General features: G+C 40.1%; 1 protein-coding gene across 1 annotated transcript in view; it reads right to left on the minus strand.

Annotated features, from left to right (window-relative positions):
• The window catches only part of KDM4C (lysine demethylase 4C), a 429,818-nt gene that overhangs the window by 193,077 nt on the left and 221,167 nt on the right, over nt 1-15,574 (minus strand). Inside the window, 1 exon segment of the mRNA XM_065406934.1 lies at nt 343-536. Within this exon segment, the coding sequence (XP_065263006.1) occupies nt 343-536 (194 nt within the window).

Raw genomic sequence — 15,574 nt, forward strand, 5'->3', positions numbered from 1 at the left:
GTTGTTACACACAGTGCAAGTACTAGTGAACACACCCTCACCAAAGGAAAAGATTTAAATATTGCATTAGAAGCAATGGCCACCTCTCCATGTGCATAAACTTCAGCTATGCATTTTCCTTACATATTGCAAAATGAATGTATTTTTCATTTAAACAATCACTATGAATTATGACTTTCTTGGCCTCAAGCTCATGGTTAAATTATAAGAAGAGCTAAATTAGCTGTGACTAGAATAAATGAACAACTCTAATGGAATGTCAGAGAAAAGGGCATTGAAAAAAAATGGAAATATACAACATATTTAACTTTAATTAAATGGAAGGTGAACAACTCTAATTACCATTTGGGAGGTTTCTTTGTTTTCCTTCTTCTCTGCAACCAGGCCTTTACCTCAGGTGTTGTTTCAGGCGTGGGCTTCGTGTGATCAATGGTATATAAATCCTTTCCTTGTTTCCACAGTTGATATCTGTCTGGTTGAAACTTCCTCACAAAGATATCCATTGATATTGTTACCATGTCTTTCCTGCAGGTGCACTGGGGGAGAAACCAGAAATATATACTGCATGTGACAAACTAAATGATTTGCTGTAGTTTGTAGTAGAAAAACCTTTGAATATGAAACTCCTTTTTTGGGAGGAATGGTCGTACAGAAAATATTACCTGAACAACTACAGCCATGCCTGGATTCCTCATGGTTCTATGAGGACAGTCCATTTAGCATATACATAGTATGGAAATTTCATTGGTTGATGAACTCCTACTAATAACAGACAAAAAGCAAGCATCTATGCTGTTTCTTTTAGGTCCATCATCTGCCTTTGTTATTATTAAACACGAGGGTACTGTTGAACCCAACAGACAGACTGGATTACCCTTGAATGGTTCCACTATTTTCTCTCTCTGAGGGGACGCAATGAGTAGTTTTGAGCAGTTGCTCATCTGTCCCAAGGGTTTTTAGCAGGGGTGGAGGGGAGTAATTACAGCTTTCTGTTCTATCACCACTCCTTTTCAACACAAATATCAGATCCTTAGGGAAGGCAGAAAAAGACCATATCGCTTTTTTCTTGCTGCAAGATCTACCTATACTCCCAAGCTTTTACACAATTGGGAAGGATTATTGAGTGAGACGTGTGAAAATGCTTGTTTTGAAAAGAGTGGAGAGCAGTTTATAGATTCTTAGAGTATGTCTACACAACAGAAGTTGTGCACAGGCTAGCCTACCTGAGCTAGTTTGAATCCAGCTAGCATGGGCAACAATAGGAGTGAAGACAGCAGAGCATGGGCTTCAGCCCAGGTAGTACAAGCCCAGCATGGACACTATGTTCTCAGGTCACTAAGCCCACACTAAAGCTCATGCTGTGCTGTCTTCACTGCTACTGTTACCTGCATTAGCTGAATTCAAATTAATTCAGGTAGACTAGCCCATGTACAGCTTTTGCTGTGTAGACATGGGCCTTAAAATTTAAGGCCCAAGGGAGTGTTATCGTCATCTAGTCTGACCTCCTGTATAACAAAGACCATGGCATTTTACCCCATAATTCCTCTATCAAACCCAATAACTTTAGTTTGGTCATTGGCCCAAATTGTTTAGTGTATTACATTTCTTGATAAAGTCTCTATGTGCCCACAGAGATCTGAACTGGCATATTTTAATCACACCGAAATAAATAAATAGTAATGACTTTCCAAGTAAAATTCTCTCTCACTTAAAATAACAGATACTAAAATAGCTTCAAAGCAAATTTACTGTACCTGAAGCTCAAAAAATCTTTATATTAGGAGACGATAATATGTGAATCAACAAGCCTGCAGCACATAAACCATTCATGCTAAGAACAAGTTTTTTAGCTAAAAAATTGATTCTCCAAAATTGAAAAACCATGAATTGTCTAATGTTATATCTAATAAAATGTCTTAACTGGTAAGCGAAACAAAGCCATATAGCTAATGTAACCTTTCAGGTGAATGAAAGAATGAAAACAAAATAACAACGTATGGCCTGACCTTCTCGTCCTCTATGATTTGTATTATTATGCCTTTTTAACTGAACAGGATATCTAACCACAGATGAAATTAAATTTGCTTGTTACTGACTGCTAAATAGGCACATAGGCTTTGTGTACTGCAGGTATATTTTCTCTCTCCTCCATTCACCTGCCACTTCTACCCCATCCTTCTTTTCCTTGAAAATAATAAGCTCTATAATGGAAAAAGGGATTAGAAATGTCATAAAATGTCCTGCTTTCCTTTCAATACTTTAAAAACACACATCCAGCGTAACATAAAAAAGCCAAACAGGAAACTACTTCAGGCAGCAGCCAGAACTGCACTGAAATCAGACATTTATATCCTACTGGCAAATTGCTGCAAACATGAAAAAGCAACTTAAAAACTGGTTTTGTAGAAATTCACCTCCCATGAAGAAAATGTTTTTGCAAATACTTTTTATTTAAGGTATATCAACCAAAGCCTATCCCAAAGGAAAAATTCTCTTACTGACCAGATCCCAGATCCAGAATGTGGAAATTATGTGATATTTCAACACTTGAAGTTGTTATGATTCAGGGATGTTATCTTTTAATGCAATTCCTTGGATCTTTTGAAGACAGCTAGCATGATAAATGTCATACTAGTTTTTGTCTCAAGTAAACCACTCCAGGAAAGATTTCTGAATTTACATTATGCTCTGCTACATTTTCCGATGGAATTTTTAACACAATTTGAATCAGAAAAAAGTGTGTGACTAGAAACATGGCAGCTCACAATGCAAGGATTCAGCGCTGCTCTCAAAAGAGTGGAAGAGAAGGCATGTCATACACCACACTTCCATGATACTAGTTCTCATTGCTAGTACCACAGCATTATTCCACACGTAACATTTATGTATATTAATACTAAGATCTTATATAATGCTTTTCAGCAGCAGATCTCAAAGCTCTTTACAAAGAGATGGAGAAATTGAGAGGTAAGGTGACTTGCCCAAGGTAACACAGAAGATCAGAGACAGAGCTGGGATTAGAACCCAAGACTCCTAAGTCCCAGTGCAGTGCAGTGCACAATCTAGTAGGCAACACGGTCTCTCCTTTCCCTCATACACTGGGATGCAGTCATTAGAGCTGCTTCTGTCTGATACTTTTGCTGGAGAGGCATGATTACCAGTTTCACAGTAACTTAAATAAGGAGGAAAGGGAAGGACAGGTTATATTAAATGCATTATTTTAGGGAAACTTCTTTTAAGCATATATGTTTTTTAAATTGGTCGTTCTCAGTTTTAGTTAAATTATTTTCTGAAACCTCCCAAAAATGAACAATCCTTACACATTTGAAAGTACAATTTCCTTAATAGCTATTTTTAAAGTTTGCAGTTTAACTGAATTCCCTACTTCTGCATAGAAAGTGCTGCTGTACAACACCCCAAATACCTGCCCCGTGATGCTATTAATAATTCTCCCCATTTAGTGGAGCCAATACACAGAGGAGAAAATCATTCAGATTATTAAAGGAGGAGTTCCCGAGGTCACAATCGCATCAGAAGTGCTAGAGTAACAGCATTTCATGATGTTTGATGCATAGAAATATAATTATCTGATGTGAGTTTTCTTTTTCCAGGGTGCGCACTGTATTATTTTTGTACAAAGCTCTTATTCTACTGTGACCAGCTTACCTCATTCAGAGAGTCACTGATCAATAACACTGAAGTAGTTACAAAAAAGCACTGATAGTGCTTCTGGATATTGGATAGGTGCAAAAGACTGTCCACTGGAATACCCTTCATCATTAAGAGCTAAATTCATTACATAAGGACAAGTAACACTGAATTTTCCCCTAGTTTATACACAAAATCCCTTTGAATGCAAGCTACACTGCTATGCAGGGATGACAAATGGTTGCTTAAGAAACAGTTTAAAAAGATTACTGTTTTTGCTGTTAGGCATCAAGTCTTCAAGCAATTTGGAAAACGGCCAATATTTAAATCAGCATTGATTTATTGAAGTAAAAAATCCATCAAGAAAAAATATCCAGTGATAGGATGATACTGTTCTAAAAGAAGAGTTTCCTAATAAATTATGCCTAAATGAGGTACAAAAATCTCCCTTTTAGTAATCTTTGAATATTTGATGCTGTTTTTAATACTACTACTGAAGGGCATTACATTTTGTAAAAGTAAAAAAGTTTATCACCATCTAAAATGAGACAACAGCAGAATTTTAATAATATTTGCAGCATTATCAACATGCTAATTAAAGCCTTCATCATTTGCTGGGAAATCCAGAAGACTTAAGCTTCTAGATACTGAATTGAAACATATTGATAAAAAAGTGAGAGAATTTTATTTGCTGCTGCCTGTGCAATATACCCCACTCTGAGGATAACCTGTTATATCAATGGTAATTTACGCCCAATAAAATTAAAAGAATAGTTCATGTTGGCGGTTGTAGCAGGAGTAGTGAAAGGAATCCCCTATCCACATATTGTATAATTGGCTTCTTATATGGGATTACAAGCAAAGATCATCATGGCAATCAAAATGATTATGGGAATAGACCTCCTTCATGATCCTTTGGTATTATTATTATTGGTTTTATTATTAGTTCTACTAATATAAAGAAAACAGCTTGAAGGAAACATTTATTAGTGGCCGCAAGGTGTTTGATAGCAGTGAGTTGAAAGAAAACGGTTTCATCCACTTTATTAAATTGGTATAACAGACTGTGAAATGTATTTGTAATGGAGAAAACTGCCTACTTGAGATATCTTTTCTTTTTTGTTTGTTTGCAAAGGATGCCATTTCTGAATAACAAACAAAATGAATATTGGCAAAGACTAAATATTTTGACTGGTTTTGCCTGACTAAGACATACGTTCCTCCCCTTTTAGGCTCTGATTCAGAAAGGTAATTAAGCATGTGCCAAACTGCAAGCATATGTGTAGTCCCATTTAAAACAATGGGATTATTCACGTGCTTACAGTTAGACATGTGCTTACATACCTTCCTTAATTGAGGTCTTAGACCCAATGTCAGCAAGTCACTTAAGAATGTGCATTATTTTAAGAATGTGAATAGTCCCACTGATCTGGACATGCACAACTGAAAGACAGATACAGCAGTGGATTTAAGTGGCAGACCACAACTTTATTAATTTAACAATGGGGCAGGCACTATACACCTCCCCTTACATACCTGGCATTTAGCTAGGTCCACTATGGGGTTACACAGCTCCCACCATATAATCATTACTCGAGGTATACCTTCTTCAGCCTGCTCCTAGGACTAGACTCATTTCTGAATTGTCTTGCCCTACCCACCACCAGGAGGGTAGAAGGTACCAAGAGGGACCTCAGTCTGAAAAGACTTGAGGTCTCCCCTTCTCCTTACAGGCACAAAGTCCATCAGTAAAATCCTGGATCTCATTTCCACCTGGGAGTTGGCCCTTTTTAACTTTTATCTACACTGGATACCAGCCACTGGGAGAACCAGCAATTAGCTTCATTGTCTGCACGCACACACCATCCAAAGTGCCTAGTATCTATTTCCTGCCAAATGCAATCCCTAAGATCCCATAGGCAATGTCAGACCCTGTATCTGAGAAGTGCACAAGGTGGCTGTAGTTTGCCTTTCAGTGAGCACAGAAGAGACATGAGCTGATTCCACAACATGTCACCTCTGCCATATCATTGAAGGCAAAGAACCTCAACCCTGAAGCTCAGTTGTGATTCCCCTGCTGACCTGGCTGCCTGCTTGTAGGCCCAATGCAGTACAAGAGCCGCAGATCCAGACAGCAACCCTTTTCCAGTGTCCCCAGCAATCACAGATAGGGTTAGTTCTCACACTTTTGCCTGCCCCAGTAACCCATCAGCAGGGTGAACATAGGTCCTGTAAGTGTCTGGATCCTTGAGAAGTAAAAAAAAACCCTCCAATGCTGTTGGTGTTGCTGCCTCAAGCCTGAAAGAATGTGTGCAAAATTTGCCAGATTGAGACCCAAGTAGGCTAACGCATTCCTCATTACCACAAATGAGGAATTACGTCAAACTGGTAGCTGGTCAAGTTGCCACCATCCCCATGTACAACTAGGTGGGCCTGGCTCCCACATACATGTGGTTCCAACAAAAACTGTTTGCGGCTTTTACCAGACATACCCATTCAGCTGAGCATTCCCTTAGCTCTACTATGGTCTCTTTTCTAGTCCAATCAGTTTCTGAATACCTTAATTTCAAGTCTATTGCTGCTTGTTAAAACGGTACCTCTGCCAATCTAATACATGCCAGGAGGTGGCCCCTGCCACCTGTAGCACTATTTCACTAAACCTGAAAGCACCAACAAGGACTTGACAAATGCAACTTTAAATAGAAATGCCTCCATCCCACAACTTCACTCCCTAGGTAAAGCCTTCGATAACCCAGCAAATTTCACAGGGGATGGTATACCTGTTATCGTCTTTGCAACCCTCAGGTCATGACCATACCTCCAAGAGCTTGCTTAGTAAGAGTCCTCTACATGAGCCAGTAAATCCTGCCACTATGCAACAAACCAGGCTAACCAGGAAACCCAGTATTGCAGATGAAGCTAGTCCATGGTACGTCACAGACACTCCGTATCTCACCACCTGAGGCTCAGTGACGGCACAAACAACAAAAGAGACCTACCTTAACTCTAAATTAAATAAACCTAACAACTGCAGCTTTGTAAACCATGATTGCCCTTGGGACTCTGGGGTTTTCGTCCATTCTGAATCATGTCTCCACAAACCATCACCTGCAGGGCTTGGCTGTGAAACAGTGTTAGCTCCTGGAATCTGCGATCCTGAAATGGAGCCAGAGCATCAATGAGGCTATTATCTACATTATCATGCAAAGAAAAGTTTGATAAACAAAAAAAGCAGTTCAATATAACTGCTCATACCAGCCGCATTCCCTATACTGACTATTGGTCAAGGATGTGAACCCATACCTGGTTGTCACACCAAAACCAAACCTGTTTATTTCCAAATTCCTCACCCCAAATAGTGACAGTCACCAATATCGGAGCCCCCAATGCACCCATGACATTATGGTTTGTAGTAAATTGGTCAATTCTAAGAGGACTTGCCCCTGCCCTCAAGTAGAGTTGATTAAATTCCTCTACCTCCCCAACATACATATGAATGTTCAACATGATCACTGCTTTTCAGTAAACCAAAACTGGTCACGAACTGTGCTTGCAAGGGCTTAGCTGCATTTGAATGGGCTCCTCAATGGCTACCACCACCTGCTCTCAAATTCTGCCCATCTCATATTCTGAGTGACTTAAAGAACTGGCAGTTACCAAGATGGACCAGTGCCTGGCTTCCACTTTAGAATCACCTTTCTCACTCCTGATCTCATCCCTGAAGATAGTCACTGGACATCCCCAGATTTGGTATGCCTTCTCCAGGGATCTGTCCCTGGCCCAGGGCAGATTCTTTTCTCTGTAGGCTATGTATTGGGGCCCATTGTCAAGTCCACAACCTTTATGGCCACTGTCTGAAAAGGGGGTCCTCTATTACAGGGAGTGGCCTCATGGCTTCTTTACTCCATCTTGGCCTTCCCCAACCACTGAAAGGAATCACATGCTTTCAGAACTTACCAGCTTCAGTTTCCCCACTTTTGCCTATAGTCTTAGCCACAGCAACTCTCAGTTATGCCACCATTTCCCTACTCTTGTCTAAGGCATCACGCAACAATACTCAGTGCTGTCTCCATTTCCCTGGTAAGAGGAGGCAGTGAGTTAGCCTCCCTAACCATCAAGTCTGGCCTCTGGGCTTGCATCCGAACTTGGTTCAAATTTGTTGTCAGACATGAGACATTGGAAATATGGAAACTTCAGAAAACTATTACATTGAGATATGCCAGATGTTATGGGCTCAGGGAATATACATCTTTGTGGTCTAGGGACTGTATTCTAGCTTCAAGGTGGAGGGTTTCTGAGCTTCCATAATAACTAAAGTAAGTGGAGGTTAATTACTGCAGACTCTGGAACAGGTAAACAACTCCAGTGATACACCACTCCCTGAGATGAATTGAATACTCTGATACAGATCAGGTTTAAGACATACGGGAGACCAAAAAGAGGGCTTTTGGTATAAAGATTCAGCCTGAACTGGATGGGGGCCCCTCATTTTGACCCCAAAACTGACATGAGGTTGTGACAAAAAGGGCAAACCCTTGCTGGAAGGGTTTGAAATACTGGAAACCTACCGAAGTCTCTCTGTGGAAGATGGGTGACACTTGGTAAGCTTAGCATGCACGTAGATTGTTTACTGTTTTATGATGTTTTCTCTGTAATGCTTTTTCTCCTAAAATAAATGATATGTGCTTGGTGAAAGCTACCTGGTCACTAGTAAACACGGTCACTGTCCCTTGTGAGAGACAGAACTGCAAGTGTCTGGACTGATGTCAGACCTCCTGGGATAGTAACAGTGAATTGCAGAGGGACGGCAAGTCTAAATTCCTGGTTTGGTGGGAGAGGGAAGAGAGAGGCCAATAGAGAGGTGATGGCTGGAGGCCACATGGATGCCCATGAGCAGACCATGGAGGGGGCAGAGTGAGTGTTGTTAACCTTGGCACAAAAATGAGGATGTTAGTGAAACAGAAATTAAAAGGTACAGTACCAAAAGTAAGATCCCTGCAAACTGCGTGGAAACTTTTTAAAGACACCATAATAGAAGCTCAACTTAATTACCCCAATTTAAAAAACATAGTAAGAGAACTAAAAAAGAGCCACTGTGGTTAAATGACAAAGTAAAAGAAGCAGTGAGAGGCAAAAAAGGCATCCTTTAAAAAGTTGAAGATAAATCCTAATGAGGAAAATAGAAAAAAAGAGCATAAACTCTGGCAAATAAAGTGTAAAAATATAATTAGAATAATCAAAAAAGAATTTGAAGAACAGCTAGCCAAAGACTCCAAAAGTAATAGCAATTTTTTTTTAAATACATCAGAATAAGAAAGCCTGCTAAGCAACCAGTGGGGCCACTGGACGATCAAGATGCTAAAGGAGCACTCAAAGATGATAAGGCCATTGCGGAGAAACTAAACAAATTCTTTGCACCGGACTTCACTGTTGAGGATGTGAGGGAGACTCCCAAACCTGAGCCACTCTTTTTGGGTGACAGATCTGAGGAACTGTCCCAAACTGAGGTGTCATTAGAGGTGGTTTTGGAACAAATTGATAAACTAAACAGTAACAAGTCTCCAGGACCTGATGGTTTTCACCCAAGAGTTCTGAAGGAACTCAAATGTGAAATTGTAGGACTACTAACTGTAGTCTGTAACTTATCATTTAAATCAGCTTCTGTACCAAATGACTGGAGGATAGCTAATGTGACGCCAATTTTTAAAAAGGACTCCAGAGGTGACCATGGCAACTACAGGCCAGTAAGCCTCACTTTGGTACCGGACAAATTGGTTGAAACTATTGTAAAGAACAAAATTGTCAGACACATAGAGGAACATAATTTGTTGGGAAATAGTCAACATGGTTTTTGTAAAGGGAAATCATGCCTCACCAATCTACTAGAATTCTTTGAGGGGGTCGACAAGCATGTGGACAAAGGAGATTCAGTGGATATAGTATATTTAGATTTTCAGAAAGCCTTTGACAAGGTCCCTTACCAAAGGCTCTTAAGCAAAATAAGCAGTCATGGGATAAGAGGGAAGGTTCTCTCATGGACTGGTAACTGGTTAAAAGATAGGAAACAAAGGGTAGGAATAAATGGTCAGTTTTCAGAATGGAGAAAGGAAAATAGTGGTGTCTCCCAGGGATCTGTACTGGGCCCAGTCCTATTTAACATATTCATAAACGATCTGGAAAAGGGGGTAAACAGTGAGGTGGCAAAATTTGCAGATGATACAAAACTACTAAAGATAGTTAAGTTCCAGGCAGACTGCGAAGTGCTACAAAAGTATTTCACAAAATTGGGAGACTGGGCAACAAAATGGCAGATGAAATTTAATGTTGATAAATGCAAAGTAATGCACATTGGAAAACATAATCCTAAGTATACATATACAATGATGGGGTCTAAATTAGCTGTTACCACTCAAGAAAGATCTTGGAGTCATTGTGGATAGTTCTCTGAAAACATCCACTCAATGTGCAGCGGCAGTCCAAAAAGCAAACAGAATGTTGGGAATCATCAAGAAAGGGATAGATAATAAGACAGAAAATATCATATTGCCTCTATATAAATCCATGGTATGCCCAAACCTTGACTACTGCGTGCAGATGTGGTCTCCCCATCTCAAAAAAGATATATTGGAATTGGAAAAGGTTCAGAAAAGGGCAACAAAAATTATTAGGGGTATAGAATGGCTTCCGTATGAGGAGAGATTAATAAGACTGGGACTTTTCAGCTTGGAAAAGAGGCAACTAAGGGGGGATATGATAGAGGTCTATAAAATCATGTGTGGTATAGGGAAAGTAAATAAGGAAGTGTTATTTACTCCTTCTCATAATACAAGAACAAGGGGCCACCAAATGAAATTAATAGGTAGCAGGTTTAAAACAAACACAAGAAAATATTTTTTCACGCAACGCACTGTCAACCTCTGGAACTCCTTGCCACAGGGTGTTGTGAAGGCCAGTACTATAACGGGGTTCAAAAGGGAACTAGATAGATTCATAGAAGATAGCCATTGATGGACCTATTAGCCAGGATGGGCAGGAATGGTGTCCCTAGCCTCTGTTTGCAAGAAGCTGGGATTGGGTGGCAGGGCATGGATCACTTGATGATAACATGTCTGTTCATTCCCTTTGGGGCACCTGTCATTGGCCACTGTTGGAGGATGGCATGCTGGGCTTGATGGACCTTTGGCCTGACCCAGTATGGCCATTCTTATGTTCTTATGACACGGCAACACTTCTAGCATGTTCCTCAGCAAAATATGTGAAAGAATATCCTCAATACTCCCACCACCAGCATCTGTGAGCCCTCGTGGGTCTTTAAATGTACCTGGGTTACAAATTTTGAGAAGGTGTACCATGATAGGATCAGCAACTCCTGTTTAAGCCTGAGTGGGCTTCCCTCTGGGAGCACTCCCCACACCATATGCGACCACATGGAGACGAAGGTTGTCCCAAATGGCATTAGCCCCATCCCAACATTCTCTCTGAGTATTAAAAGATGTTTGATTTGTAATATTCTATTTGCTGGATAGACTAACACTCTGCGGGCTACTACCACTGCCCTTCCTGTGTACCCATTTGAGGCCTGCAGGGGTCAAGGACTCAACTTCACCACAGGGGAATTGATTAGCCTACCCCTTAAAGTCAGGGCACTAGGATCCAGGAATCCCACAATCCCATCCTATCATGGTTGGCCAACTGTTAGTATTTAGGCTGCTGCCCAAGGGAAACTTATGGGCCCAACATCTGGGCAAGATGTCTCCTAAAAGACAGGGCAGGTTTTAAATCTGAGGGAGATGGAATGTGATAGTCAACTGGCTCCTCTATCCCAACCCCACTCCCTTCTGGCCGGCCAAATGAAGGCCAACCCCCTTCCCCTCCCCCATGCACATTCCTCCGTACACAGATGTAGGTGGAGGAGTCAGCAGCAGCTTTCCCCTGTACCTCGAGGAAGATGGGCATCATTATATTTAGTCACACCAAATATCCACGCCCCCACCCCCACAATCGGAGGCAGGGGGCATTGCCTTCAGTCGAATTACTCAAATGCTTAAATTTAGGTAGATACTTAAGTACCTTTCTGAAATAGGGGCTTGTGGGTTTTTTAGCCACTTCTTTACATGCCCTTCAGCTTTGTGGTAGCCACAACATAGAGCTTTTGGCCTGCAACTCTCCCACCCCGAAGACACCTCTGCCTGTAACTGAGAATTGTTCCTGGGAACCATTTTAAATAATTGAGAATCAAGTACTGGAACTTGGCTTAAGGATTTATCTGATACTGTAGCATGATTATTAAATCCCTTCAGTAGACAGAATCGCTATGTTTTAGAAGTTAATATAAAATATATGCACAGTATGGTCTAGTGTACTGTAGCTTTACACTGTGGAAAGCAAATATTTGATTTATAATATTTTGATTTGACTAGTAGGTGAAGAGTACTTCTCTTTGTGGTAATTCTTCCAGGATGAGGTATGTTGAGTCTATTTTTTAAATAATTTTTTATCTTTTTCTTTCAGTTCCATAAAGTGTAGCTAATGATATTTGCTATCATGTAAAATTATGCCGCTACTTGTGACAATATCCTCTGGATCTAAGCATCATATGCTATACAAAGGTGTTATGAGAGTTAACATAATGAGTTGAAAGTATCTGGAGGCCACAGCAAAATACTTAGTCCTGCCTTGAGTGCAGGGAGACTGGACTAGATGACCTCTCAAAGTCCCTTCCAGTTCTATGATTCTATGATTTCTATGAAAATACAGTAGCTATATAACACAGACCGTGTTAAATATAATATATGGAGATATAGCTAGCTCATAGAACTGGAAGAGACCCCTGAAAGGTCATTGAGTCCAGCCCCCTGCCTTCACTAGCAGGACTGAGTGCTGATTTTGCCCCAGATCCCTAAGTGGCCCCCTCAAGGATTGAACCCACAACCCTGGGTTTAGCAGGCTAATACCAATGCTCAAACCACTGAGCTATCCCTCTCTCCCTCCCCAAGTTATATAACAGTGTTTCATAATGAGGATAGGATGTTATAATACAATTGCTTTCTTGTTATAGCTGATGAAATCTACTGTAATCAATTTTCATACAGATCAAATGAAAATGGAAGTTTTGGTACTTTTATTTCTCAAGTCAATTTTTGGCCCTAATTCTTTTATGTAAGCATTTAAGAGAAATGCAGTGCCTACATCAAAATACAATTTCCAGTTCTATGTCAAATCTTCTTGTGCACAACCATATGAAACCATGTGTAAGAATTATAGTCAAGAGAAGTCAACAAGAGTTTCTCTCTGTTGTGGAAAAAAGACCAATAACTACTATGAAAAATGCATATAAAAGACAAACAGAATGAAAAAACAATTAGTTCTGCCGCATTCTACATGTGCTGTAGAAATTCCCATCCTAAAAGCATACTACAAAAGGGGACTAATTAAGCTATTAGTCTTTAAAATGCTTTCTCAATTGTTTTTAATGAATGAAAGCTTTCATCGTGTTAGAATGGTAGTTAGCAGTGATAAAGCTGTAACAATTCAGATTCTTATTACTAAATCTGCAGAGACTGAACAGTAGAATACAATGTTTCACTTATTGTTACTCACTTTTCTTACAATAAGATAGAATTTAGAGGAGTGAAAGATGTACTCTGAGAAACTACTACTTCTTACAGGCGATATAACAAATTCTTTCATTTAACAGATTACCTACAGAACAAGCGTTTAATAGGTACTGTTTCTCATGAGGAGAGGATTTAGAGCACCATAGTAACAATAACCATTCGTTGCTGCTAGAATCAGGGAGTGATATATTTTTACACTGACCTTCTGGCAACTTGTAGGCTCCGCTGCAGAAACCTTTGATATCAGTTATCCATCTGTACAAGCTTCAGTAAAGCAAGTGTTCCTTTGATAAGAGTCTTGAAGAGGACACTCAGTTCCAGTCAAACAAAGCAAAAACAGAAACTTCCAGTATGCCACTCTGTGTTGTTGGGTTTTTAAAACTATCTTAATGTTTTACTTGTGCATTAGAATAAAACTAGCATGTTATATTGATTTGCAGCATAAATATATGAGCAAGTGGGTTGTATTCTCTCCAATACGCGAATGTATAACCAGAACAAATATATGTTTTTCTTTGATCCTATTGTCTGTGCCCAGTTACATATAATATCACCCATGTGGTAAGGTGTTACAAGAGTGAAGCTAGTCAGCACACTAGGAAGAACAGCATCCAGGTGTGGACACATATTGGAGACAGGTAAAAATGGGAACAGTTTTAATCTGTGGGAAACAAGAGAAGGGTGAGAGAATGGACTTTAAGCCCATGAGAAGCAATTTGTACATCTTAACCTGTGCCCTATAAATTCAAGTTGTCACTTCAGAGTAACATACCTCAAACACAGGACAATACTCTACTGCATTCTGTTTTACAAACAATGTCATTCATCTAGCAAGCGGTTTTAAGCAATTAAAAAGGATTATTATTATTATTATTAAACACTGAATTTAATTAATTGAAATTACAATAGCCGGAGTTTCAGAAATAGCTATGGTAAAAGATGCACAACTACTTCCATTCTGACCCCCTTTCAGTTGCTTTCTAAAACTTTAGTGTTTCTGGATGAAATGCTTCATGTTCAGTGTCTGGCTTCAGCAGAACATTTTTGGAAGTTTCAAAGAAAAAAAAAAAAACAGCTCTGCCACTTCTGAATGAAGTTTTTTTCCAAGCTCATAGCATAAGGGTCTGTACTTCATGGACACGTTCCTCAATCTCTCAGCGGCCTCTGCCAACAACCAACCACATTTTGAAACCCTCCTTTTGGGTTTCCATGACACTGCCCAGTCCTGGTTCTCCTACCTGGTTAACCTCTCTATTTGTGTCCCCCAAGGGTCTGTCCTTACTGCCTACTACACTTACCTCCTAAATGACTTCATCCATGCCAAGGGTCTTTTATCTCTCTATTCTAGTTTCTCTTACACCAATCTCTCCAACCCTGACTTCATCTCCTCTGTTCAGGCTCACATCTCTTCCATGAAGAAATATTAGAGAGACAGGATGTCCTATGCCTGGAATGGGTATCCCTCTTCATAAGTTCCAAGTGCCCTTACACTCTTCTTTCAGATCCTGCCTCAAAACCTGCATCTTTCACCCTGTTTTCCAATAATGATTTCCACTTCTTTGCTCTCTTCTCCTCTTCTGCCTGACTTCATTCTCTGTTTTTAAAACATTAGAGTTTATGATATTTGTTCACTATGGGCAAGATCATCACTTGGCTTATGCACCTGTGCAGGCGGGAAGGGGTCACAAGCCTACATTTACTCTTGTGAGTGGGCTGTCCACATGGCTGGTCCCAGACAAGAGCAGGCTCCACAGGGCTGCTTTGCTCCTAACCCCACACACACAGGTGAGCAGAGGGCAAAGAAGAGTAGAGAAGGAGAGGAGAGGAGACCCCCAAGGTGCCAGCCAGCACAGATGAACCAATGAGAAGCGGTGAGCAATCGGATATTAGTGTGGGTGAGTAGCGGACTGCCTTCCTGCCTTGGAGCAAGGAGGAGCTAAAAAAGGAGTTATGATTCTTAAAATCATAATCCTCTCCTTGCCCGCTCAGGGTAGAAGGAAAATGACAACTCATATTGACTCAAATTATTTTTATTTATTTTAATATTCTGCACTCCTTTCTCTGTCCCTTTCCTTTGTCTCTTACCTTCATGTTCTACCTTTATATAAATTAGATTATAAACTCTATCGGGCATGGGCGGTGTGTTTTATTGGCCCCTGTAATGCATCTTGCAAATTTATGCTGCTAAATAATCTAGTCAACATAATATTTGGAGTGTATACTCTGCTCTTAGCCAAGTACAGCATTTCTAGTCATACTCTTCTGCAAGGTTCAGTCTGTAAACTTATGCAGAGATTTATTTTTCAGAT

This window comes from Emys orbicularis, chromosome 6 (assembly GCF_028017835.1).
Source record: "Emys orbicularis isolate rEmyOrb1 chromosome 6, rEmyOrb1.hap1, whole genome shotgun sequence".
NCBI classification, from domain to species: Eukaryota; Metazoa; Chordata; order Testudines; family Emydidae; genus Emys; species Emys orbicularis.